This window comes from Apodemus sylvaticus, chromosome 20, assembly GCF_947179515.1.
Source record: "Apodemus sylvaticus chromosome 20, mApoSyl1.1, whole genome shotgun sequence".
NCBI classification, from domain to species: Eukaryota; Metazoa; Chordata; class Mammalia; order Rodentia; family Muridae; genus Apodemus; species Apodemus sylvaticus.
In genome coordinates, this window is record NC_067491.1 from 17,032,861 (window position 1) to 17,059,190 (window position 26,330).

The following is a 26,330-nucleotide window of genomic DNA, read 5'->3' on the forward strand; positions in this document are numbered from 1 at the left end:
TGCTACCGCAGACAAAAGTGCTGATGAGGACGAATCAAGCCCTGTAATGTGGACTGAAAGGCAAACCTTCTCTCCCCCGCTTGCTCGCTCGGAAGGACAAGCACTGTCCTTGCCAACGAGGGCTGACTTTAAGTGGACCAGCTGTCCATATTGGGAGCATAGGGTTGCTAAGGGGACCAGGGCTGTTTGCAGCAGAATGCAGCTGAGAGGGCAAGTTCTTGCTGTGTGAGCTGAGGGAAAGAATGTGGTGTGACTGCATCATTCCTCCTCACAGAGTGCTGTGTGGGCAGCGTGGAGACAGGGCTGAGAGCCCATGCTGTGTATGCAGCCAGAAACGCAAAGTTCACTGGCGATGTCTGCTTGCCTGGGAAGTAAGAGTGCATTTCTTCTGCTTGATGACAGAAACATTCATTATATCCAATTTTAAAAAAGTACTTGACATAAATGTTTACTTATCCCATCTCACCCTTTTTAGTTGTGAATACAGTGTTGATAAGTCCCCAGTTTAATGATGTGTTCTTTGCAATCGTATTTCTTTAACTTGACACTTTAATCAGGATTATTTGGAAAGCCCCTCCCCCACCTTTGCTATTCTAAGGGCAGTCCTCAGACCTCTGCCTCCCTAGGTCTGACAGCAGGCTTGCCCTGTTGTGCCTGGCTGGGTTGTTTCCCTCCCTCTCCCCACCTGGGTTATGGCTGTTTCCAAGAGAGATCTTAGCTTTGTTTTGTTGTTTGTCTACTTGTTCTTTATTTTTCTTTTTTGAGCCTGGATCTTACTTTGGAGTTTGTAGGCTTGCCTCAAGCTCCTCATGTCTCCCCAGCCTCTGCTTCTGAGTGCTAAGGAGAGCTTGTCCTGTCTCTGTGTGTGTTTAAGGCGGTCTGTCCCTGAACCTGGCTGGAGCTTGCCATTTGGCTAGGCTGCCTTGCCCGGCAGTCCTGGGGCTCTGTCTGTCTGTGTCTCCCCAGTGCTGTAACTGTAGCCCAAGCCTTCATGCCCAGTTTTTTAAGGCCTCCATCCTGTGTGGCAAGCACATTAGCCACCGAGCCCTCCCCTCAGCTATGTGAGATCCTCATACATTCATTCATTGTTCATCCTCTAACGCATCTGCAGATAGGTCATCCTCTAATGCATGTACAGATAGGTTCTGCTGTTTGTATCTAGTAAACCTGTGGTGATTTAAAGGGAGCTGGAGGTGTGTTTACAGTTAGGAGCTCTTTCAGAGAGCTGCAGACTTAGGTCAGATGATTATCACCTGTCATGCCTGCAGCTCTGAGGGACCCAGTGACTGCTCTTGACCTCTGCAGGCGCTCACACACTCACAGACACAAGCCCCTGCAGAGACAAAGGCACATCCATCCCCAGGCTTCAGCTCTGACGCGCTCTGGATTCTGCTGTGAGCATCATCAGGCGTACTTTAATAAGTAAGGTCTGTATGGAGACATAGACGGAAATCTGTGTTGTTTTGACTTAACTGTTTTCTTCCCAGATTCCAATGGTAATGTGTGGATTCTCTCCTTTGTTTTTGTTTTGTTAAGACAGTGTTTTATGTACCCCAGACTTCCTTCCAATTTGCTGTGTATCAGAGGTGGCCTTGAACTTCTGCTGCCTCCCTGGTGCTGAGACTGCAGGCGAGTCCAGAAGATTGAATTTAGGGCCTCCCATCCTTAGGCAAGTGCTGTCAGCTAAGCCACAGCCCGTCCCAGGGGTGGGTTTGTCTTCAACCAGGCTGAGGCGACATTACCAGAGAGCTAGCTGGAGCAGTCGCAGCCCTGTCCGTCAGCCTTGTGATATTTAAGCCTTATTGCTCTTGCCAGCTTCCCCCACAATCCTCCTTCCTCAGCCTCCAGAGCCGCCACAGCCCACGGCTCTTCATTTTCTTAAGTAGATAATCTACTTGATTTGACAAGTTTTTGTTTGATTCGTTTTATAATTATATAATTTGAAGGGTAATTAAAGAATTAAAATAATTCGACCTCTAAATTCTTTTGACTACGTCATGTTTCCTGGTAGATCTTGATAAGCTTTGATGCCCCCAAACAAACAGCATGTAATCAGTTCCCACCCCGCCCCCATTCTCACAGCAGTCCTTAATTTCAATGCAGGGAGATGTGAGTTGTCTTTCATTTATAGTTTATCTTAAGAAAGAAGTCAGGTTTCAGAGATGAGTAGTTTGTGTTTCTGTGTGCTCTATTTCACTGGCTTGTCTAGTCCTGAACCATTGCTCATAGAGGTTTGTCTTACACATCTGTGAGTTCAAGTCCAGCCTGGCTGATAGGTGAGTTCTAGACCTAGCCACAACTACATAGACCCTGCCTCAAAACAAAGTTCTTAAAATAAAAAAATAATAATAAATAAAAGAATTGCATATGGCTCCAATCCCAGCACTCTAGAGACCAAAAGATGGAGAGTCTGTGGCAGCCTGGACTACAGAGTGAGTTCCACCTGAGCCACATGGTTAAGTCTGTCTTAGCGTACCACACCCGCTCGGCCTCACAGCACCCTGTAGTGAGACTTGACTTTTTCTGACATTATTTTTTTGTTACTTTCTCTCTTGCCAAGAGAAAAACTATGTTCCAATTTTATAGTTTTAAAACATTTGCTCTCATCTACTTGAAACATGTCTATTAAAAAGTGGTGATAACTCTATTTTCATAAAGTTGTATTAATTTAAAATTACCATTTTTAATCTCAGTATGAACTTTTTAACGATTTATTTATTTACATAGTTCATGTATATGAGAGCTATATTTGCATGTGTGCCTGCATGATAGAAGAGGGAATTGGACAGAAGAGGGCGTCCGATCCTGTTGCAGATGGTTGTGAGCCACCATGTGGGTGCTGGGAACTGAACTCAGGACCTCCTGAAGAGCAGCTACTGCTCTTAACCGCTGGTCATTTCTGGAGCCCTCTTAGTCTGAATTTAATTCTGCACTTTTATGCTAATTTCTCACACTTTTTGTAAAACTCAGTTAAAAGCAGAATCCTTAGAAGTCACACAGGAAGAGCACCGCAGGGCCTGGAGGTGGGTGTTAACTAGCAGTCTCCACAGGAGAGAGAGGTGCAGTGTCCTGTAGGGAAAGGCAGCTTCGAGCAAAGGAGCAAGCCCTACAAAGACAGGGAAGTGTTAAAGGAACACAGGGAGTGACGAGAGTGCAGTGGCCAAAATCGAAATCATGTCAGCAACCAAGTCATGGAAAGTAGTATTCACAATACTCAATGTAAAAGAAATGTCCGCGGGTCAGAAGTGGCGTAAATATGTGACTGAATAGAATCAAAGTGGGGGAAAAACCACTCCCGAGCACAGAAGAATTCCAAACGATTGGTCAGTGTCAGAGATAAAGCGCAGCAAAGATCCTGCCTGCCCAGCACCTCAGCCAAACAGTTGGACAGTGTTCCGTCCGTCAGAGAGAATTGAAACTGCCTCCCCCCCACATCTCCTTTCTGCGTGTCGTTCTAGGGCTTGAACCCAGGCTCTTCCATACAGCCGGCAGAACTTTCTCCCCCCACCACCCAGTATTGCAGTTGGACTCTGCCCCTTGAGTGCTAGCAACTGTACTTGTGGTGTCGTCGCCTTCTAGCCCATACCGCCTTTCCCGTGCCCAGGCTAGCCCTAAGTTTAGCGCTCTGCCTTAGCCTCTTGCATATCCTGAGGGATTGTAGGCCTGCAGCACCATGCTTGTCTTCTATACTATATGGGAAAGAGTTGGAATGGAATAGCTTCTAGTGGAGAAATGCAGGCACAACCCCGGCCAGGTGACAGGTTAACATCAGCCGCAGTCATGCTGATGGTGTTCCAAGGCCTGTAAAGGGCCATCTCTGGTTTTCCCCAACCTCATAATCGTCGTCTGTATGAGGGAAACATAAAACAAATTCCAGCACAGAACTTTATAAAGTACTTAAACTAGTACTGCTCAGAACTGGAGGAGTCGCCAGAAATAAGGAACATTAGGAGAGGGGCTGGAGAGACGGCTCAGCAGTTAAGAGCACTGACTACTCTTCTGAAGGTTCCAAGTTCAAAGCCCAGTAACCACATGGTGGCTCACAGCCATCATCATGAGATCTGATGTCCTCTTCTGGAGTTTCCGAAGACAGCAACAGTGTACTTACATATAATAAATAAATCTTTAAGGAAAAAAAAAAAAGGAAAAAGAAAATGTTTTGGGGTGGGGGAGCTGGAGAGATGACTCTGTGGTTAAGAGCACTGACTGCTCTTCCAGAAGTCCTGAGTTCAATTCTCAACAACCACATGGTGGCTCACAACCATCTGTGATGGTATCTGATGCCCTCTTCTGCTGTGTCTGAAGACAGCTACAGTGTACTTACATATAATAAATAAATAAATCTTTTTTATATATATAAAAGAAACATTAGGAGAAAATGTTACAGCCAAGAGAAGCTTGTATGATTATATATAATATAATTAAGAGGTTGTATGATTATATATAATACAAGTATCTTGGAAGGAATGAAAAAACTTATATAAAAACTAAGTAAAGCCAAGGATACTTTTTTTTAAAAAATTTTAAATCGTTTTTTGTTTTTGAGACAGGATGTCACATTATAGCTAGGCTGGCCTGGAACATCCTGTATAGCCTAGGTTGGCCTCAAACTCATGACAGTCCTCCTGCCTTGGCCTCTTGGATGTTGGGATTCAGGCCTAAGCTTCCGTGGTTGTCATAAATGTGTATTTTAGTTGTTAATAAGATATCCATGTTGTTCCGTTACAGCAGATGAGCTGTGTGATGTAAGATGTTAGTGGAGGAGGAAGGCAGGCACGGGTCTGGGGGTCCCTGCACCAGCTTCTTGGGGTTTCTCTAAAGCGGGAACTTAGTAACCTAAGCCTTTCAAGTATTCTTTCATCCCAGAAAATATGTACCTCATAGTTTTTCGAAAGCCATAGTTTAAATAATACCATGCTGTTGAGCAGCTCAGGTTTTTGTTTTATCTTACTTTAAACTCTAATAACTACAGTACAGGAGTACTTTGCCGCAGGGTCTGTCCTGGGTTCTTGTAAAGAGCCCCTCTGAAGACACTCATGAATGTTAGTTGTTGTTGTTTAAGTCTTAACTCCTTTAGAACATTTCAAGTTTTTTTTATCTTCAGATTTACCAAAATTCTTATAAAATACTGACTATATACTTAAGACTAAAATTTTTTGCCCGTTTTTTATATTGAGTTTCTGTTTTTGTTTAGCTTAACTTGTAAAAGAAAGGCTGCAGCGTTAGTGTTATTAACGTTACTAAGTCTACTCTGGTATAAAAGCAGCACTGTTGTAATCCAGATGGAGGAGTTGGCTTTTAATCTACAATGATGTTTTTGTACAGTTTTTTTTTTCTTCCTAGCAATAATTTTAACATAGTTTTAGTAATTTAAAGAGAGATGCTGGTTGCACATGAGTAACATTTATTTTTCAGAATAATTTTGCATTAAAAAGTTGAATGATGTGATTATTCTTCTGTTAATAAAGCAGATGTCATCAGAGCTCTCTCTGTACAGGACATGCACTCACCGCTTTCTAACTCGTGTGTTTTGGAGAGAGGAAGTGTTCTGAATATTTTCCTTTGCCACAAGATTTTCTTAGTATTGACAAAATAAACACTTTCATTTCTGGCATTTTAATTAAAGTGTAAAAACACATATGCTGCCAATCCCAGTCCTAGACAATACCAGTCTTGGTGATAGGGGTGACTTACAGTGACTTTACCCTAAGGTTAAAGAAGATGGACTTGTTATTCCTTGATTTTTTTTTTCCAGATTTTTGAGCAAATTAGTAGAAAGAAAACTAATTGGAGCCGGGCGGTGGTGGTGCACATCTATAATCCCAGCGCTCTGGGAGGCAGAGGCAGGTGGATTTCTGAGTTCAAGGCCAGCCTGGTTTACAGAGTGAGTTCCAGGACAGCCAGGGCTATACAGAGAAACCCTGTCTGGAAAAACCAGGAAGAGTAAAGGCAAAGCCCTATTATATAGAGACTCACTTCCTTTTCACTGCACATGCACTGTGTTCAGTTCTGAGTCATTCAGCAGTGAAGAGAAAACAGAGATTTAAGAGTCAGTCACACAGGGCTGAAGAGATGGCTCAGCGGTTAAGAGCACTTCTCTTCCAGAGGTTCAGTTTCCACCAACCACACGGTGGCTCACAACCATCTGTACTGCGATCTGATACCCTCTTCTGGTCAGTCTGAAGACAGCAACAGTATACTCACATACATAAAATAAATGTTAAAAATAAAAAAGTCACACAGATGATCTGAATCAAATCAAATACCCACAACATCCATGGTCCAGTGAGTTATTCTTCTTCATATTGGGAGTGTTTTAGATTGTTTGAAACTGAGAATATATTTTCATGTACAAAGTATGATTTTAAAGGAAGCACAAATCTTTTCTACCCAATACACCTTAAATGGTAGGTATTTGTACTGGAAGTTTTATATATATATATATATGGAATTATTGCTTATTTCCATGTATTTTTTTATTCAATATATTCTTTATTTACATTTCAAGTGATTTTCCCTTTCCTGGATCCCCCCCCCCCAAAGTCCCATAAGCCCTCTTCCCTCCCCCTGTTTCCCCATCCACCCCTTCCCACTTCCCTGTCCTGGTATTCCCCTATACTGCTACACTGAGCCTTTCCAGGACCAGAGGCCACTCCTTCCTTCTTGGGCATCATTTGATATGTGAATTGTGTCTTGGGTGTTCCAAGCTTCTAGGCTAATACCCATTTATCAGTGAGTGCATACTGTGAGTGTTCTTTTGAGACTGGGTTACCTCACTTAGAATGATGTTCTCCAATTCTATCCATTTGTCTAAGAATTTAATGAATTCGTTGTTTCTAATGGCTGAATAATACTCCATTGTATATATACCACATTTTCTGTATCCATTTCTCTGTTGAGGGACATCTGGGTTCTTTCCAGCTTCTGACTATTATAAATAGGGCTGCTATGAACATAGATAGTGGAGCATGTATCCTTATTACATGCTGGAGAATCCTCTGAGTAGTATATGCCCAGGAGTGGTATAGCAGGGTCCTCCGGAAGTATCATTCCCAGTTTTCTGAGGAACCTCTAGACTGATTTCCAGAGTGGTAGTACCAGCTTGCAACCCCACCAGTAGTGGAGGAGTGTTCCTCTTTCTCCACATCCTCGCCAGCACCTGTTTTCTCCTGAGTTTTTGGTCTTAGCCATTCTGACTCATATGAGATGAAATCTCAGGTTGTTTTGATTTGCATTTCCCTGTTGACTAAGGATGTTGAACATTTCTTTAGATGCGTCTCAGCCATTCAATATTCCTCAGGTGAAAATTCTTGTTTAGCTCTGTACCCCATTTTTTAAGGGGAATATTTGGCTCTCTGGAGTCTACCTTCTTGAGTTCTTTGTATATCTTGTATATAAGCCCTCTGTCAGATGTAGTGTTGGTAAAGATCCCAATTGTTGGTTGCCATTTTGTCCTGTGACAATGTCCTTTGCCTTATAGAAACTTTGTAGTTTTATGAGGTCCCATTTGTCAATTCTTTTTTTTTTTTTTTTTTTTTAGATTTGTTTTTTTCGAGACAGGGTTTCTCTGTATAGCCCTGGCTGTCCTGGAGCTCACTCTGTAGACCAGGCTGGCCTCGAACTCAGAAATCCGCCTGCCTCTGCCTCCCAGAGTGCTGGGATTACAGGCGTGCGCCACCACCGCCCCGCCATTTGTCAATTCTTGATCTTAGAGCATAAGCTATTGGTGTTCTGTTGAGGAAATTTTCCCTTGTGCCCATGTCCTCAAGGGTCTTCCCCAGTTTCTTTTCTATTAGTTTTAGTGTGTCTGGTTTCATGTGGAGGTCCTTGATCCACTTGGACTTGAGCTTAGTACAAGGAGATAAGTTTCCATCTCGATCCCCTCACACAGTGCCTCCTCCAATGCCCCTCTCCCCTCCTCCTCATAAAAGCAAGCAAATCCACCATAATCCATTGGCAGTGCTAACAGTCAACACATTTACCACATAAAGTGATACAGTGGACTGCAGCCATCTCAGCACTCAGGAACCGCACAGTGAGGACTGCAGGTGTGACGGCTACCTGAGCCAACAGAGGGCCCTGTCTCAAAACACCCACAACAGACAGTAACAAACATGTACACATACTGACTTCAAAACGAGGCCAGAAGAGCTGGGGGTGATGACACAGCTTTTAATCCCAGCACAGGCAGGCTGATGTCTCTGAGTTCATCCTGATCTACATAGTGAGTTCCATGACAGCCATGGCTATATAGTGAGACCTGTCTCAGCAAACAAACAAAAAAGAGGACAGAGTGTTTTTCAAAGATTTAAAATGGAACTTTGAATTGGTTTTAAGTCCTTGCAGGTTAGCATACTGATTTTGTAATATGGATTCATTCAAAATGGATTTTTCTGGGTTTTTTTTTTTGTTTTTTGGTTTTTTTGTTTTTGCCATTACATTCTCTCATTACTAGTTGTAAACTTACTCAGTGTGGAAGTGGGCAGATGCTGAGAGCCCCCAGCAGAGAAAGGATTCTTTGAGTGATTAGTTAAAGCTTTGAGAAAAGAAGTAGACAGAGGAGGCAGAGCCTCAAGGAAGATGAGTGGCCTGTGAGAGAACTCACTTAGCTGTGGGCGGTTCCTACACAAGAGTCTCTCTGGATGTGCAGACTCACACACTAATATATCTGAGTCGCTGGAGAAGGGAAGAGGGTATAGAGAGCGGAACTTACTAAACCTTTTCATTCATGACCGCTTTTGTGTGAGAAAGTTTCTTATAACTATAGGTGTATGTTTATAAAGTAAGTATACAAAGAAAACAGTTACTGATAATAAATCATGAAGCTTTTATTGAAACATTTTTGATATACATATAGTTTTACCAAAAGCAATTTTGCATAAAAATTAAATGTTGGGTGAATATGCAAAACTGTAGGACACAGAATATCAAACATCTTCATAGTTGGTTGATAATTTGTGATAATCAGTGTTGAGAATGTCCATACTTGGTATGAAAATGGCAGAAGTATGTCTAGAACCATTTCTGTCCTAGGTCCAAACCAGACTCCACTGAACAACCTTTATGGCACTCAGGTGGGCAGCTCAGACAGTGCTTCCTAACTCAAGCCTCCGGTGCGGCGCGGTGCCAGGCAGAGGTAGACAGGAGAGTGTGGTCTCTGTAGCTGTAGTTACGCCTTTGTGTTTGTACAGGAGCAGAAAACTTCGTACAGTATACATCCTGCAGTTCACGGCACTGAGTGCGAGCGCCCCCCTGCCTGAACCAAGCCAGTGTTCCAAGCTGTGGTCTCTGATGTTGGGATGGACACGGAGAGTGAAGCCATGCACTGCAGTGCAGTAGACTACTGTCAGAAACCTCACATTTATTGCCCATTTGATATCAAATTTATTTTTGATCATTGGACATTCATAAACTTGACTGGGGCTGGAGAAATGGCTAGTGGGAAGAGCACTTGATACCCATGCCGAAGACCCAGGGTTCAGGTCTCTGACAGCTCACAGCTGTCTAATTTCAGTTCCATGGGATCCAACACCCTTCCTGGTCTGAGCACCAGACATGTTTGTGGTATACAGGTGTACATGCAGGCAAAACTCATACTTATAAAATAAAAATAAAATTTAAAAACCGGGTGGAGATATATCTCAGCATTCAATGCACTGTTGCTCCAACAGGACCCAAGTCTGAGTCCTCAGAGCCACATGGCAGCTCACAGCCTTCTGTGACAACACTTCCAGGGGATCTGATGCATGGTTTAGCCTCCACAGGCCTCATGCATGCACATGATGCATAAACATACATGTAGGCAAAGCCACATGAATATACACAAAAAATAAAAATAAAAAATGATTTTTTTTATAAAACATTGTGTGAAATTCTCAAAGAACTAATTAAAAATATACTTTAAAACTCAAAACAAATCTCCTTTTATTGTTGTCAAATATGTCTTGAGACCTGTAGTTTTTAAGAAGCCATGTTATCTATGACAAACAATGTCTCGGGGCTAGACATGTACTTCAGTTAATGTTTGCACTCAGCATGATGACACCCTGGGTTCAACTGCCAGAAAGAGATTAATTTTTTCTGTTATTTCTAGGTTAAGGTAACAAACGAAGACATATTTTGAAATATGATTAATCTCCTGATGCAGCATCAGAGGCTAACAATATTAATGGCCAGATCTAGGTAAGTTGAAATTTGCCTTAAAGGAAAGGACCAATCAAGGTGATTTTGTTGAATGTAACCATATTGTGTGTTGATTTGCTGACTCCCCTATCCCCAAAAAATAAGGACAAATGGCTTTTATTAAACTAACACAGTACTTACTAATATACACTATTCAGCCGATTTGTGGAATTTTTGATTGCAGACCGAAGCTCCCTCTTGCTATTAAGTGCAGTCAGATAGCTGTGTTCTAGGGGAGCATAAGACCCTCACATACGTGCTGAGTTGTGGTTTGCAGAAATGTGCTAATGAGCTCACATGGTTCTCTGTCCAGGGTTTAAAACACCAGTGCTTGTTAGGAGCTGTCAGCACAGAGCTGTGGCCTCCAGAAACCAGTCTGCTGTTCAGAAGCACAGACTCCAGCGCCCTGCCTTTCCCTGTGCCTAGGACAGTGTGGTTCCGAAGGAGGGTGCAGAAACTTGAGTGCACCCCCCCCCCCATCCTGGAGGCAGTGCACAGCTGTTAGAATCAGGGCCTCGCAGTGGAGGGCATTGTGTGGGGGAGGGCAGGCACGCGTGGGGAGGCGGGCACGCGTGGGGGGGGGGAATCAGGGCACCGGCCCCTCACTGAGGAGCTGTGTAGCACACTCGCCAGTGTTCCGTCAGCTGGAGTTCCCCACTAGTGCTAAGCCTCTGCTTTCCCTCTGTTGCTTCTTTCCTGACCAGAACACGCTGTAACTTCTCTGTCTCCTTTGCCCTCAGACCCTAGATCAGTCAAGCTCTCTAACTGCCGAGTGCATAATCTTGACTCCCATCTTCTGCTGAGGTCCTTGCACCAAAAAAAATCTTCTTGGTCACTCACTTATCTACTAATCTCTTCAGTTCCCTCATTTTGCAACCTTTGTCTTATATTTTATAAGATGGGAGATGTCATCAACTTCAGTTTATTTGATGTTGTTACTGACTGGTCCTTTAGTATGGCGGTGTTCATGAGTGTACATATGTGTATAAATGCACATGCATGTGTGTGTGTGCATGTGTGCTGTACAGATAATTGTAGGAGCCAGAAGTTACCTCTCTAGTCCCTTCCATTCTTATTTTTTTCTCTTGCTTTAGAGTCTACCACCTAGACCTCACAGTCTGGCCCCTGTACCTCCCTCAGCCCCTTTAGGGCCTCAGCCCACTCTGTTAGTTAGGCTCCCCATACACGCTTCCCTCTGGTTTTTACAAAAGAGAAAACCTTTTTCTGACCCATTGATTGTAAATCTGCTTCTTTAATTATATGACACCTTAAGGAACACTATGCATGTGGTGCTCTCAGGACTTAGTACTGTAATCTCAGTCCTTAGAAGACTTGAGACAGGACAGTTTTAAGTGTGAGGCCAGCATCCCATACTTATTTTCTGTGTGTGGGCTTGAGCGTATGCATGAGTATACATATGTATGTGTGTGCATGAGCCCTCCGAGGTCAGATGGCAGTGGATCCCAGGCACTGGAGTTACTCGTGGTTAGGAACCATCATCAGAGTGCTGGCAACCACACCTGGGTCCTGGCCCAGACTGCTGCGTGCTCTTCAGTGCTGAACTGTCTCCAGCCGCCTCCGGCCTCCTTCACTTGATAGCTTCAGCGTCCGTGCAGTCTAAGCTCCTCCGCAAACCCATATTTACACATAAGTAAGTCTTGGTTTGTAGCTTCAGGTGAGGAGTCGAAGCTGAGTCCATCATCGTGTGTACCACCAGAGTCTGGTGGTGGAGCTGGTACCAGGCACCCACACGGTGGACCTCGGTGCCTGCTCTTCGGTGCCAGTGAGCCCCGCAGCACTGCAGGCTGGCTCTCTGGCATCATCACTTTCTTCCTGTGCCTACTGCTGCTGGGCTGCCCGGGCTTCATCCTAGTTCAGGGTTTTGATGATTTCTGAGTTAATCTTACTCAGGTGTATTCTGCAGGCAAATGCATTTTAAACACACATCTGAGTATCTCCCTTTTGTGGTTAAAATGAATGAGTTTTAAGGAGGTTGGGGAAAGAATGCTATGTAATTTTAAGATTTTCAAAATGTTTCCATCAATTTCATCTTTTTGCAAACTTAAAAAATTTCCATTTAATAATTTAGCCCTTCTTGGTAAAAAACAAAACAAAACAAAAAAACGGAACATGCACTATGATGGACAGTATGCTAGTGCCCTAGGAAATGAAGAAGACAAGGGGCCTATCTCCAGAGAGATTGCAGCGGAGTAAGTCAGTACAGACAGATAACTATTGCCACAGAACATATTAAAAGGCCATGACAAGCCAGGCACACACCTTTAATCCCAGCACTTGGGAGGCAGAGGCAGGCGGAATTCTGAGTTCGAGGCCAGCCTGGTCTACAGAGTGAGTTCCAGGACAGCCAGGGCTACACAGAGAAATCCTGACTAAAAACACAAAAACAACAACAACAAAAAGGCCGTGACAGTTCCCTGTGGAACACTGGAGGTTCTTGTTCTTCAGGCATATATATACTATTATGATTTTTTGTCTTAATTGTAACTGCCGAGCAGTTCACAAATGGCCTAAAGTCCCTACTTTGTACTGAACACCAGGTATGCAAGGGTGCGTGTGGCCTGCTTGTACTGGGAAGGGGCTCATGATGGAGGAGAATGGTGTGTACATAGATAGCCAACCCCAGTTCCTGCTATGTACAAAGCATGGTGGATGCTTTGCTGTCAGGACAACCTGGGGAGCTTAGATGGGGATGCATGATTATGTCTAAAACAATTCTAAATCAGCCAGTACGGAGTCAGGAAAGGGAAGCCACAGAAAGCTGTGTGGAAGGACAGGAGACAGTAGACTGCTGTGGGGGAAGGCAGTCTGTTCTCTGAAGTAAGGTAGGTAGGTTAGCAGAGGAAGAGGAGGGTTTCGTGGTTAAACCTGAGAGTGGTGAAGAGGTGTCTTGAACGGCTTTATGGCTGTGTGTGTGTAGCAAGCAGCAGGGTCACTCCGCCGCTCCCCTTCGTTCAGGAGTGCCTCACATTCTCCTGTGTTCATCTGGAATGTCCTTGAACACGAGTCTCACCTGTAACCTTTCCTATCTGACCTTCTATGACAAAGAATTAAATACACAAGATATCAGGTTGCCCTGTGCTGTGTGTTTTATGCTACTGGCGGACTTTTGAGTTGACCTTCTGTTTTAAGATTTGATATTGTGTAAAGTCTTTGATTTTGCCAATGAACTATGGTATAATAGAATATGTAATAGAATAGAATATGTAAAAGGTACTACAATGAATAATGAGTCAGAATACCTGATGGTTCAAAGTATAGCATCCTTTTATTTTTTAAGATTTAGTTATTTTATATATATGAGTACACTGTAGCTGTACAGATACATGGTTGTGAGCCACCATGTGGTTGCTGGGATTTGAACTCAGGACCTTCGGAAGAGCAATCAGTGCTCTTAACTGCTGAGCCTTCTCTTGAACCCGTATCCTGGGACTTGAATGTAAATCAGGCTGGCCTCAGACTCACAGGGAGCTGCTTTTTTCTGCTAGGATTAAAGGCATGTGTCCATCTTTTTTTTTTTTAAGGAAGGACATGAATTTCCTGATAAGCCATAAAAGATTGGTTTCTTGATTAACTGTTGAATGACTGTAAGCTAATTATGTAGATAGTGGTATAAGGTTTTAGAATATGCCAACTGTTATAAATGAAACTGGAAATGTGAGTTTCTGTGGCATGTATAATTTACTCTTATCAAAAGCGTAATTGACCAACTAGGTGAGTGAAATTTAGTCCTGAACATCAACATTATTGGGCCTTATTTTCTGCACCACAGTACTGTGCTCACACGAGATGCTTTGAGGTCTTTCCCTGTTTGGGATCTTTTGTGTCCTGTGTATAACAATTCTCTTCAAATTATTTCCTATTTAGTGCTCACATGGTCTTCTGAAGAAGCCATGGGTAGCTGTTGTAGCTGTCCAGATAAAGACACTGTCCCAGATAACCATCGGAACAAGTTTAAGGTCAGTAAAACCAGCAGAACTACAAATGGTTCTCCTTGTGCCTCATTGGACATGCATACTCAGACACTTGATCTAGGCTGCCTTGTTTGTAGCCCCGCCTTCCCCCAGTGTGCCCTTTGTATGTGAGTGAATGAGAGTGCTTTCCTACCGGCAGTGTGGGCTGTCACTCTGTTCTCCACGGCTGCACACATCCCTAAAGCTAAGGAGGCAAAGCAGAGGTGTGCCTAGCTAGCTCACAGTTCTGAAGAGAAGACATGAGTCAGCATAGCGCCGGCCCTGCCCAAGAACCCCTTTAGTAGACTGCCTCCTTATGGGAGAGATCTCAACAGTGGACTGCCTGAAGTCTCACAGGAGCTATATTGATTCCTTTTGAGGGCACAATAGCCTAAGGACCTTCCACTGTGCCTCAGCTCTTAAAGGTCCTGACACCTCAATACTGCCACAGTATGACCAACCCTCCAACACAGGAGCTGTTAGTTTGCATTGGAATGTTTTCGTCCAACTAATCACATAGTTTTGGTAATAATTTTTTAAATGTCATTTTACAGTTTTCTTGAGACTACAAGCTCAGCACTTGTGAGCTTTCTGTTACTGTAACAAAATCTTATATCGACGAATAATTTTATTTTGGATGAGTCTTAGAGGTTTTGGTACATGGTCTGTGAGCCCACTGCTTTAGGATACAGTGTGATAGCACCTCAGGGCAGCCTTGTAGTATAGAACAGAATCCTGTATGCCATGGTCAGCACATGGTCAGCACATAGAAGCCCTCATCCTAGGCATGTCCACAGTGACTGGATGGCCCCCTCTTCAGGCTGACACTTTGAAAGTGCTGCTGCAGGTGAGCATTGGCGCCCTTACTGTCTCAGAGACAGCTTCACGCGTGCTTACATCAGGGGCTTTTCTTAGTAGAGAGGCTCGCTGTCTAAGGCTGTGTGCCGTCCAGGCCTCCTCTTCCCTCTAGCTGGGATGGCATGTATGTGCCACCATGTCTGGTTGATTTCTGAACTGCACTGTGACCCATCCTGAGGTTGGCATGCAGTCAGTCCTCTGTCATCCTTCAGTAACTGTGCTGAAATAGGCTAACTGCTCCCAGGGCTGCTTAGTGTCATTTACAGTCTGGCCTCAGGATGGCACTGTGTAAGTGCAACCCCTGCTGTTTCAACACTCGGCTCTCCTGGGCACTGTGTGTGATCAGGAAGCCTCACCTCCCATGGTGCAGTGGGAGCCTGTAGCCTCCGATGTTAGGGGGAGCAAATGGTGGGCGTACATGTAGATCATGTAGGTCGTCTGTCTATGCTCCAGGAATAACAGTTCTCTGTATGTTACCCTTTATTCTTAGTCTTTGGCCATTTTCTTTGTTGTAACACTGGGAGTGGAACCCAGGATCTCAGGCATGCCAGTTACCTGCTCTACCACTGAGCCAAACACCAGCTTTCTGGGTATTTTCTGAAGCTTAGAGTGCAGTCCTCTTGTTAGATGGACTTTGTGCCTGTCTTAATTTGGTCTCTTTGAAAGGTGCTTTCTCCCAAAAAAAGGGGGGGAGGCAGGGCGGTGGTGGCACACACCTGTAATCCCAGCACTCTGGGAGGCAGAGGCGGATTTCTGCGTTCGAGGCATCCTGATCTACAGAGTGAGTTCCAGGACAGCCAGGGCTACACAGAGAAACCCTGTCTCGAAAAAATCAAATCCAAAAAAACCCCAACCAAACAACCAAACAAACAAACAAACAAAGGCACTCTCTTTGTTCTGTTTTAGCATCGCACCTTCATGCCAAGTCGTGAATCTTGTGAGCCGCCAGAGTTCCTCTGTAAACTTAATCCTGCTCAAGCCTGAAAAGGGCCTTGTTTCATTCAGCCACCTTAGGCTTCCATCGCTGCCTTGTGCGGGCTCTGTTGCAGTCGTTTCTCAGCAGGCAAACAGTCAGACTTTGTTTTACTACCTGGGAATGTGTGCGTTCTATGTGCATGTGGACGGGTATTCCCTTATCAGGACATAGTGCATTCCCTGCACACACTGGTGGTTTGAAGTGGCACATGAAGGAAAGTGGGCAGAATTGTCAGGAGTACATTGTTGTTACATTGTAGTAAATAAAGGCAGTGGCCTCTGCTCTCTTCTTAGGTCATTAACGTGGATGACGATGGGAATGAACTGGGCTCTGGAGTGATGGAGCTCACAGACACAGAACTGGTTCTCTACACCCGGAAGCGGGACTCGGTGAAGTGGCACTACCTCTGCCTGCGGCGATATGGCTATGACTCAAATCTCTTTTCTTTTGAAAGTGGTCGAAGATGTCAAACTGGACAAGGTAGGGAAAGCCTTTATTTTCTCCAGATGATAGTGTATTTGAAGCATTGTCCTTCCAGTTACTCTGCATAAAAGACTGGGCATGGAGACACACACTTGCACACCTAGCACTTGGGAGGTAAACATAAATTACAAATTCATTTACCAAGCATGCATTAAACACTGTGCACTTGCTAGAAACTAAGTGTTAACTGTCCTTTCAAAGGACAGTTTGGGCAAAGATGTAAACATTGGACTGATGGAGTAGTTGAGAGCTTTTGTCCTGATCCCAGGCAGCAGGCTCAGAGCACTGGCCTGGCATGGGCTTTTGAAACCTTAGAACCCACTCCCAGTGACACACAAGGCCACACCTCCTAGCTCTGCTCATAGGAACTAGACATTGGAAGATCTGAGTCTGTGGGAATCATTCTCATCCAGACCGCCACGAAGCCTCTTTCCCATGTCTTCCTCTCTGCATGTCTCACACCTGAAAGTCTCATCCCCATGGACTCATTACACATAGCATGGCCTTCATTGTTCTTTTCACATGTGTACATAAGAGAGCTTGATCAGCCCACCTCCCACCTTGCTCGTCCCTGTCTTCTCCTAGATAGTCCCCATCTACTTTCACGTCACTGGTGTGTGCAGGGCCAAGGGACGACAGCTTGGGGAAATTCAGTGAGTTTCATTTAGAGTTATTTACAGGCTCATGTGTGAGGGTTTGTTCAGGGGTATAGGTACCTTACCAATGACTACGCTATAAGTGTATCTATACCAAAGCCCCTTGGGCCAGCTCTCCTACCCACTGATAGGGTCTGTTGATGGGTCTAATGAGTTCAGTTCTCTCGTGCACGGTAGCAGCTGTTCTCTTCCCTGGAAGTCAGCATTCCCGACCACTCCTTGTCCTTCCTTTGGGTCTGACAGTTCTCTGCTTTCTGTACTGTTCCTTGAGCCTTGGAGGGAAAATCTGACAGCGGTCATTTGTTTTTGGTCCTTTGAGTCAATCTCTGCAGTTATGACTGACTAGTGCAAAAGGAAATTCTTTTGGCCAAAGTTCCTAGAGCTTTGTAAGGGCATGGTTACCATGTTTTGCTCTCGATTTATATTTGTAGGCATTTTTGCTTTTAAGTGTGCCCGTGCAGAAGAATTATTTAACATGTTGCAAGAGATTATGCAAAATAATAGTATAAATGTGGTGGAAGAGCCCGTCGTAGACAGGACTAGCCATCAGACAGAATCGGAAGTCCCGAGAACACCTCGAACACCTACAAGTAAGTTCCCTGTTTCCTTCCATGATTGCATGTCAGACATTTATAAGATACAGGTTATGGATATGTAATCTATAACAATTAGAAATGGTGGTGAACAGCCACAAAACCCCTGCTAGCTTTAGTTACAAACATTTGAAAACATTGAGCATGTCACATCGTCTAGAATGTGAATTAAAGGTAGGAGCATAGGTCAGTTTGGAAATGTTTGTCTGGCCTGTGCAAGGGGGCGTGTGTGTGTGTGTGTGTGTGTGTGTGTGTTGGAAGAACAGCCAGTCGATGGGGTCAGACTGCACGAGCTGCTTCCTATGCTCTGGGTCTTGACAGGAATGTCACAAACTCCCAGTGTGTGTTAAGTCTCATTCATTTTTATTCTCTGCCCTACTCCATGACCTACCTGCCTTTCTTCTCAACGCAACAAACAAACCACAGCTCCAGGGCTTGGTGCTCAGAACTTACCTAATGGGTATCCCCGCTACCCGTCGTTTGGAGATGCTTCCTCCCACCCCTCAAGCCGGCACCCTTCTGTGGGAAGTGCTCGCTTACCTTCAGTTGGCGAAGAGTCCACACACCCTTTGCTTGTGGCTGAGGAACAAGTAAGGTCTACCACTGTCCGCAAGACTGATTGTGTGGGGTTAAAGTGTACCTGTGTTAGTGCCGGAAACTTCCCGTCCTGTAAATGACTTCTGCACAGACAGCTGCAGGAGTGGCATACATTGCTAGCATGTCTGTAATGTGCACAGATGTCCGGGGAGCCTCACTTTCCTTTTTCCTTTCTGAGGGAGGGTTTCCCTATGCAGCTCTGGCTGTCTTGGAACTTACTTTGCAGACCAAGCTGGTCTTAGACTCAAAGAGATCCTCCTGCCTCTGCCTCCTGAGTGCTGGGATTGAAGAAACTTGCGAGCAGTTTGTCTGTCCATAGAGAGGTACAGCTGTCGATGAAGAAAGGCAAACTAATAGTCAGTTCTGAATAGAATAACTGTCCGTGGGTCAAGATTTTATGCTGCTTTTGATGTTTTAGTCTGTGTTACCAGGGAACTGTAGATAGAAAGGTAGATTTTGCTGTTGAGGTTGTTTGAAGCCATTTGGAGTGCCTCACTAGTTCAAATGTGGAGCCAAGTATTTGAACATTATATATTATCAGATAAGTTTATCCTTTGTAAACTGTATGATCATTTATGATTAAGAGTTTTTTCGTGTTTTTAAAGTATAGTTCTTTGTGGTTTTTGCATATTAAAACTTTTTATATTATTCACTATAATTATATCTACTTCAGTTTTGCAGTTCGTTTTGAATCCTAAAATTCTTAGGTAGAGTCCTTCAGATACTTGTAGATTGCCTTCTGCAATACCATCGGGCCTTTCTAAGCAGTGACGACACCTTACTAGGTGGCAGCTATTTCGCATCTCTAAATTGTATAGAGGGGTTTCCACTTTATCGAGTTGGATCATGAGGAGATAGTGACAGAGCTGCCTTTTCCTTCCATGCTTGTTGTTTCTAACTTCTGAGTCATGTGTTAATACCTAAGAGCTGCAGAAAGAGAAGAGAAGCCTGTTTGGTTCTGATTTCTTTCCTTTTTCCTTTCCTTTCCTTTCCCTTTCCCTTTCCCTTTCCCTTTCCCTTTCCCTTTTCCTTTTCCTTTTCCTTTCCTTTTCTTTTCTTCCCCCCCCCCCTCTGGTGGTGAGTGGTGGACAGAGTCCTGTTCTATAGCCTATGATAGCCTCAACCTGTCTGTCTTCCTGCCTCTGCCAGGATACCAGGATTATAGGTATGCATCACCATGGTCAGCTGACTTCCTGATGGATGCAATACTATTTCAATATAGTGCTGCATGTTATTTTAAAGTAGTTACTCTTTTTATAACTTAAGGGCTTTCTGCATACTTTCCCTACTTCCAGCTTTTTAATTAGGTAGAAAGAGAAGTGCAAACATTTTAAGGTAACAGTGCATTTAAAGAGGATTGATAAAATTAACGTATGTAAGCCAGGAATGGTGGCACAGATCAATAATCCTAACATTTGGGAAGTAGAGGCAGTTGAATCTTGTTTGATGCTAGCCTGGCCTACATAGTAAGACCCTGTTTCAATAAATAAATAGGATGAATTGACATGACCAGTATCTTTGTAAACGTTTATGTGTATGGGTGTTTTGCCCGTGTTAACGTGTGCAGTGCCTGTAGGGGCCAGAAGAGGGCACTGGAGTTACAGAAAGCTGTGAGCTGCCATGTGGGTGGGTGCTAAGAATTTTGAACTCTTTTGGGTCCTCTGGAAGAGCAGCCAGTGTTCCTTACCACTGAGCCATCTCTCTAGCCCCCTGAGAGTCAGCTTGTTTTCGTTTTTAGCTTTACACTTGACTGACTTGCTCCGTGTCTTTTTAGGTACATACTTATGTTAATACTACAGGAGTGCAAGAAGAGCGAAAAAACCGTGCAAGTGTGCACATTCCCCCAGAGGCCAGGGTTTCTAACGCCGAAAGCAGCACACCAAAAGAAGAGCCGAGTGACTCTGAAGACAGGGACCCGAGAGTGCTTCTTAGGCCTGAAGGCGTCAAGTTTGTTCTAGGACCAACCCCTGTGCAGAAGCAGTTAATGGAAAAGGAGCGGCTGGAGCACCTTGGAAAAGACCCAGTCGGTGGGGGTGGGGCGAGTAGCACAGAGTGGGACACTGGCTATGACAGCGATGAACGCAGAGATGTGCCCCCTGTTAACAAACTGCTGTATGAAAATATCAATGGGCTCTCTATCCCAGGTGCCTCAGGGGCCCGGAGAGGTCGCCTGACTTCTGCCAGCACCTCAGACACCCAGAATATCAACAACTCAGCGCAGAGAAGACCTGCACTATTAAACTATGAAAATTTACCGTCTTTGCCTCCTGTTTGGGAAGCCCGCAAGCTCAGTAGGGATGAAGATGACAATTTAGGACCAAAGACCCCATCTCTAAATGGCTACCATAATAATCTAGACCCAATGCATAACTATGTTAACACAGAGAATGTAACAGTGCCAGCAAGTGCTCACAAGATAGACTATTCGAGGCGCAGGGATTGCACACCGACAGTCTTTAACTTTGATATCAGGCGCCCCAGTTTAGAACATAGGCAACTCAATTATATACAGGTGGATTTGGAGGGGGGCAGTGACTCTGACAACCCTCAGACTCCAAAAACGCCGACCACTCCCCTCCCACAAACCCCCACGCGGCGCACAGAGCTGTACGCTGTGATAGACATTGAGAGGACTGCTGCTATGTCCAACCTGCAGAAAGCACTGCCACGAGACGACGGTACATCCAGGAAGACGAGACACAACAGTACCGACCTCCCCATGTGAGCCCGGGAAGGTCTTCGACGTGAAGATGCAATGCTTCATGTTCATTTCTACACTAACTCCTTATGTAGACTGATCTTTGTTTTCTGAATATTTCATGTGCATCTTTAAAGGGAATGAATGCAGAGCAGGTACTCCTTGAAGACCCTAATGTCACGACAGTCTCCTCCTTGTCCAGCAGCTCCCATTTTCACAGTGCCTACTTAACATGAGAATTGAAGTGGGTGCTGTGCTGGCTGGCTTTGTGCTCGCTTTCTGGGTGTGCATAGCTCCCATGTCTAAGTGTGGTTGGCATGTGAGCCTTTTCTAAAGTCTCTCGATGATGCGCATGGCTAACATAACTCTAGGCCCTGAGGAGTCCCCATGGGTCACTGTGCACAGGGAACATGAGGACTCTGAAGACAGTTCCCTGCACTGTCTCCAGCAGGGAACGTGAGGATTTTATTTCAGTAGTTAAGGGCTTTTTGACTTGGGCCAAATTTGTGTAAAAGAAACAAAGAGAACCACACTTCCTTTTGTACCAGTCAGCTCCTCTGTCTTCAGGGTACTGGAAAGAGTCCAGTCTCTTTCCAGTTGTGTATTGGAAGGCAGACAGGAGACAGCTCTGTGTCCTCATCTCCTGTGTCATCTGAAGGGTGTGTCCAGATAGCATCTTACTCAGACTTATGATGGGTTTAGGAGTCAGTCTCAGGTCACTTTTACCCCAAAACATTTGAAAGTCTACACCATGATCTCCTGGTGTTTCCTTGTGATAGATTGTTGACAACACATTGTTTCTGGAGACATTTGTGCCATTAAATTCCTGTTGACCTTCAGTTGTTTTCCCCTTCGGTCTTTGGGTTGTCTTATCTTGTTATGTAATATCTTTTTCAACTTACAGTACAATGTTGTGTATTGTTTTGAGATGGGATCGTGTGTTTGCCGTTACTACTTAGTCTGCATCTTGTTGTTGTGGTCTTGAAGGTCCATTTGGAACTGACTATTATTCTCTAACAGGGTTGCCCTTGTCCAGTGTTTATTTATCTGCTGTTTACTTTCAAGTTGATGAAAAAAAGCATTGTTTGGATTTGAAATTTCATTTGTGTCTATGGGTGATCTCTTTAGTAGCTGAGAGGAAAAGGAAGATACTCTTAACCATGTGAGTCCCCGAAGGTCCTGTCCTCACTGGGGCGCCCTGCGCAGCACTTTAGCAGGGGTTGTCTGAGCCCCACTGCAGGCCTGCCCTGCCATCCTCTCCCGTGGAACTGGGCTCTTATCACCCCATGATGTTGGTGAGCTGTTAATGTGGCTGCCGACATAGCAGGTACAGGGGCGTCTTCAAGCATGCGGTTGTGTCATGACTGCTGCTGTGAAAGGGATAGTTTCCATACACTGCTGAGACCCACATGTTGAACTCTTGGAAATCAAGAACACTCCGAGACCACTGTACAGTAAAGCGAAGGGAGGACCAGGCAGACCGGTAGCCTTGTGTTATAGTTTACGCTTTTCTCTCAAGTTGAGGAAGTTTCGTGTTATGATCTGGATATACCAGATGTGACGAGGGCAGATTTAACAAGAAACAGTTTTAGTCATCCAGCATTCAGTATAGTTAGGAACTCACCACAGAACAGTGACTGATCAGCAGAGCGGTGGAGTGGGGCCACGATACAGCGCAGCGCACTGTTCCCTCTGTGAACTAAAATTCGTGCTGTTCTCTTCAGGAGAGTAGTGGCTACGTGTGCAGTTTACATGTGTGATACACTGTTGCATTCATCCTTTCTGAGTAGCTTGCTAATTGTGCCAAATTTCCGTGGTGGTTTTGTGATGTGGGGTGGGAGGACCACGGCCACACAGAAGTAGCTCTCCACCTCGGGCCTGGTCTGCACGGCCATCCATCTGCAGGCTGGATGCTTTGTCCTTTCTTTGGTCTCTTCATTTTCCCCTTCAGACTCAAATTAGGTTTTATACTTTTTGGCTGATTGATATCCTGCCTACAGTTACGCTTTAAGTAGTGTATGGCTTGAGAACGCAGACGTGACCAATTTGTCTGCTAGGAATTTGATCTTAGGGTACAACATGAATATTAGGAAGAGGTAGACAGGTGTGTTGATTGCAAGACGTCTTCTGGAAACCTCCCTTGTTTCTGTTTAATCAGTCATGTAGAACACCTGTGTCCTTTACAGTCGTCTCATAATGGCCATCTAGCTCAGTCCTGGAAGAATGCACCTATTACTGTTTGATGAATTTTAGAGTGAGATATTTTATTGCCACATATTTGTAGCCATATGTCTCAGATTTTTCTGAAACAAACCTAATTTTAGATAATTGGTTTTGTTGACTAGACCATGCAACCCCACTTTTTGGTTTTGGAAATATAATCCTTGCTCTCTTGTGTTCTCCCCAGATAAAATCTTTTTTTAGTCCATATAGATCCTAACATTTTGGTTTTGTTTTTTTTTTTTTTTTTCCCAGACCAGGACTGCAGACTGATATGGGTATCACTAGTGTTTTCTGAATGTTGTGTTTCCCAGTTTCATCTTCCTTTGAAAAGTGAAAATATGGTGCCTTCCCTCCTTCCCTCCCTCTCTGCCTCCCTTCCTCCAAGAAAACTGGCAAATATTTCCTTGTTCTCCCCCTGCTGTGGAGTGATGAGACACGCACTTTACTCTTGAAGACTCAGCAAAAAGGCTCACTTCTCAGCATATCCATAACAGACCACATCATTTCGGACTTAGGAAACTTTGCCAAGCAGTCTTTGTCATTACAGATAGTGATGTTGTCCCCACCCCCACCCCACACTGTTGTAAGTCAAACTGGCGTTTGTTTATGCTCCCCACTGCACCGCCCCCCCAATCTGTGGCACAGCATATAAATGTACCTCACTAAAGTTCTATTAAAAATGAGATAGGGCCTTATGTTTTCATAATTTCCCAGCAATGTGCCACCATGCGTTTGCCTCAAGGCAAAGGTTTAACAAGCTAACAAGTACTTCCCAGTTCCCCTGTGCTGTTTTCTACCCACAATACCCAAGTGTTTTGTGCAATGTGTAGTGTGTATGTATAAATATATATATATATATATTCTTTAGAGACATCATTCAGAAGTAATGTATTGGCATCTCATTCATATTTCTGATGTGAAGTATATGGTACTATTTACTTTTTCTTTAATGTTTGCCAAATTAGAATCAAGGTGTTGGTACGAAATAACAGCATGTGTAGAAAACATTTTGGCTTGAAGAGTTAGCCTGAAATTCTTTCCCTGGGCACAGTGTGCTCTGCGCAGACCAGCGCCCTGCCGTCTCGCTGCCCGGTTCCCGTCCCTGTGTCCTCAATTTTCAGGGTGTAACACAATTCTTTCATAGCATCCTATCATTGAAATTCTCTGGCAATTGGACAATGACAGCGTGGAAACAAGCTGGTATAGATAGTACAGTAGTCACTAGGGTGCCGAATTCACATCAGCAAATGCAAAATAGATGTTTTATAAAAGACAGACTTTGTGTTATGTTTCTATTTTCATTACATTGTATAATAATGTAAGATTATTGTATGTTCTAATTTGCATTATAAATGTTTTTCCTACATAAAGGCATAAATATAGCAACTTTGTATAAAGGTAGCTTATTAGATTTTAATTTTTCTTTTATAAAAGTTATTTACAGTGGGACTACCATTGCCAAATTGTATATGAGATATGAATTTTCCCCTATGGTTAATTTCTAAACATTCCATATTTCTCTAATGAAAGACGTGATACTGTACTATGCATAAATTGTGTTTTAATGCTGTTTTATATCACAGGTTAATCTTGGGTTGGCAAACGTAACCACTGTGACTACGATAAAACCTTGTGTGTGTGGCAGCGTCGCGGCCCTCTGGCCCTCTGTCTTTGTTCTTGCTCCCCATCAGTGCCAATGTCAGGTGTCCTGGAGCACGGCAGTAAAACAGACCTTTTACACTGAGGCTGAGTGTGGCTTTCTGGAGGCCGTGGGCGTGGGAGGACTGCCCCGTCATTGTCCGAGTGTAGAACTCTTCTGCTGTTGAAGCCATATTGTCAGGCGTAAGAAGTTATATGTGATATAAACACACTTTAAGGACAAGGGTGCTGTGCTCGAAAGCTTTGTTTCTGATGTAACAACTAGTTTTTAATCTTTGGAAAAGTCAGAGTCCTTGAAGTACAATCAAGCCTTTATTAACTGGAGTACTTAAAGAATAAGCTAATAATGGAGTTTTGTTCAACAAGGGCTAAGCAACACTTCTAAAATTTTCTTATTTATTGCATTAGTATACTATCCTAAAATTAGAATGTGTAAAATGTGGTTTGATCTTAGACTGTATAGCATCTTGCAATGCCTTACTGTTACCATTGTGGCATAGATGCCCATGATGAGGTACGTGTTGGTGCTGGAAGCTGAGCTGACGAGACCTGACCTTAAGCGTTCATGAAGAACTGCTTTGTTGAATAAAGTCTGATGAGTTCTTATGGCCACTTTCCCCTTATTGCCAAAAGTAGATTGCAATAAAACCCAAATAAAAGTTTGGTTGGATACTTACATAAAGTTTTACTGTATTTATATTCCACGTATTATTGCTTGACACCTTATGATAAAGGTGTTAGTCTCACGTTGGGAAGTGTTGCTGTGCAAGTAAATGCAGTGCCCATGTAGGCCAGAAGAGGGAGTCAGCCCCCAGTAGGCTGGTTGGTGGGAAACAGACCATGGTCCTCTCTGCAAGGCCAGTGTGTGCTCCTAAACACTGAGCCATCTCCAGCCAAATTTGTTTTCAAAGCGAACATATACTGTGTTAAAGATTATACATTAATTTGGCAGACCATCTTAGTATCTAATGTGCAGGATCATTCCAATTTATCTCACCCAGTTCTGGGAACCCAGACCTTATTTAAGCGACTGAAAGAAACTTCCAAGTCTTGTCTAGTATAGCAGAGATGGGGATGGAAATCATTGAAGCAGACAGACGCACAAATGGTTGGGTGTGTGCATGGGCCACACGTTAGAGAATGCTCAAGTTGGCTATGGTGTGGTGCGGAGCGTCTTTGAGGACAAGGGTGCTAGTGCTCAGAATATGAAAGCTGCTTTGAATTGCTTATGTATTTCTCCTTCGAAGATCTTTTGGGGACAGTGACTGGTCACAAGTTCTTATTTAACAGATGGATTAAATTTGACTCTGTGCTAGTCACCAAAACAGCAGTCTTCATCCTTTAAAAAAAAAAAAAAATCTACAGTTACACCGTCACTAATAATAGAAGACAGTGTTGTTCCTTCCAAAGAACTAAGCCTGAAGATATAGATTA

At 43.9% G+C, this 26,330-nt stretch overlaps 1 protein-coding gene across 2 annotated transcripts in view; it reads left to right on the forward strand.

Annotated features, from left to right (window-relative positions):
* Positions 1-24,982, forward strand: part of Frs2 (fibroblast growth factor receptor substrate 2) — a 75,772-nt gene extending 50,790 nt beyond the window's left edge. For both annotated transcript variants that reach the window (XM_052165128.1, XM_052165129.1), the window contains 6 exons: positions 10,094-10,182; positions 14,068-14,159; positions 16,281-16,467; positions 17,558-17,716; positions 18,146-18,309; positions 20,091-24,982. In XM_052165128.1, the coding sequence (XP_052021088.1) occupies positions 14,094-14,159; positions 16,281-16,467; positions 17,558-17,716; positions 18,146-18,309; positions 20,091-21,041 (1,527 nt within the window). In that variant the 5' untranslated portion in view covers positions 10,094-10,182; positions 14,068-14,093 and the 3' untranslated portion in view covers positions 21,042-24,982. The remainder of the gene's footprint in view (positions 1-10,093; positions 10,183-14,067; positions 14,160-16,280; positions 16,468-17,557; positions 17,717-18,145; positions 18,310-20,090) is intronic.
* Positions 24,983-26,330: the final 1,348 nt, after the last annotated feature.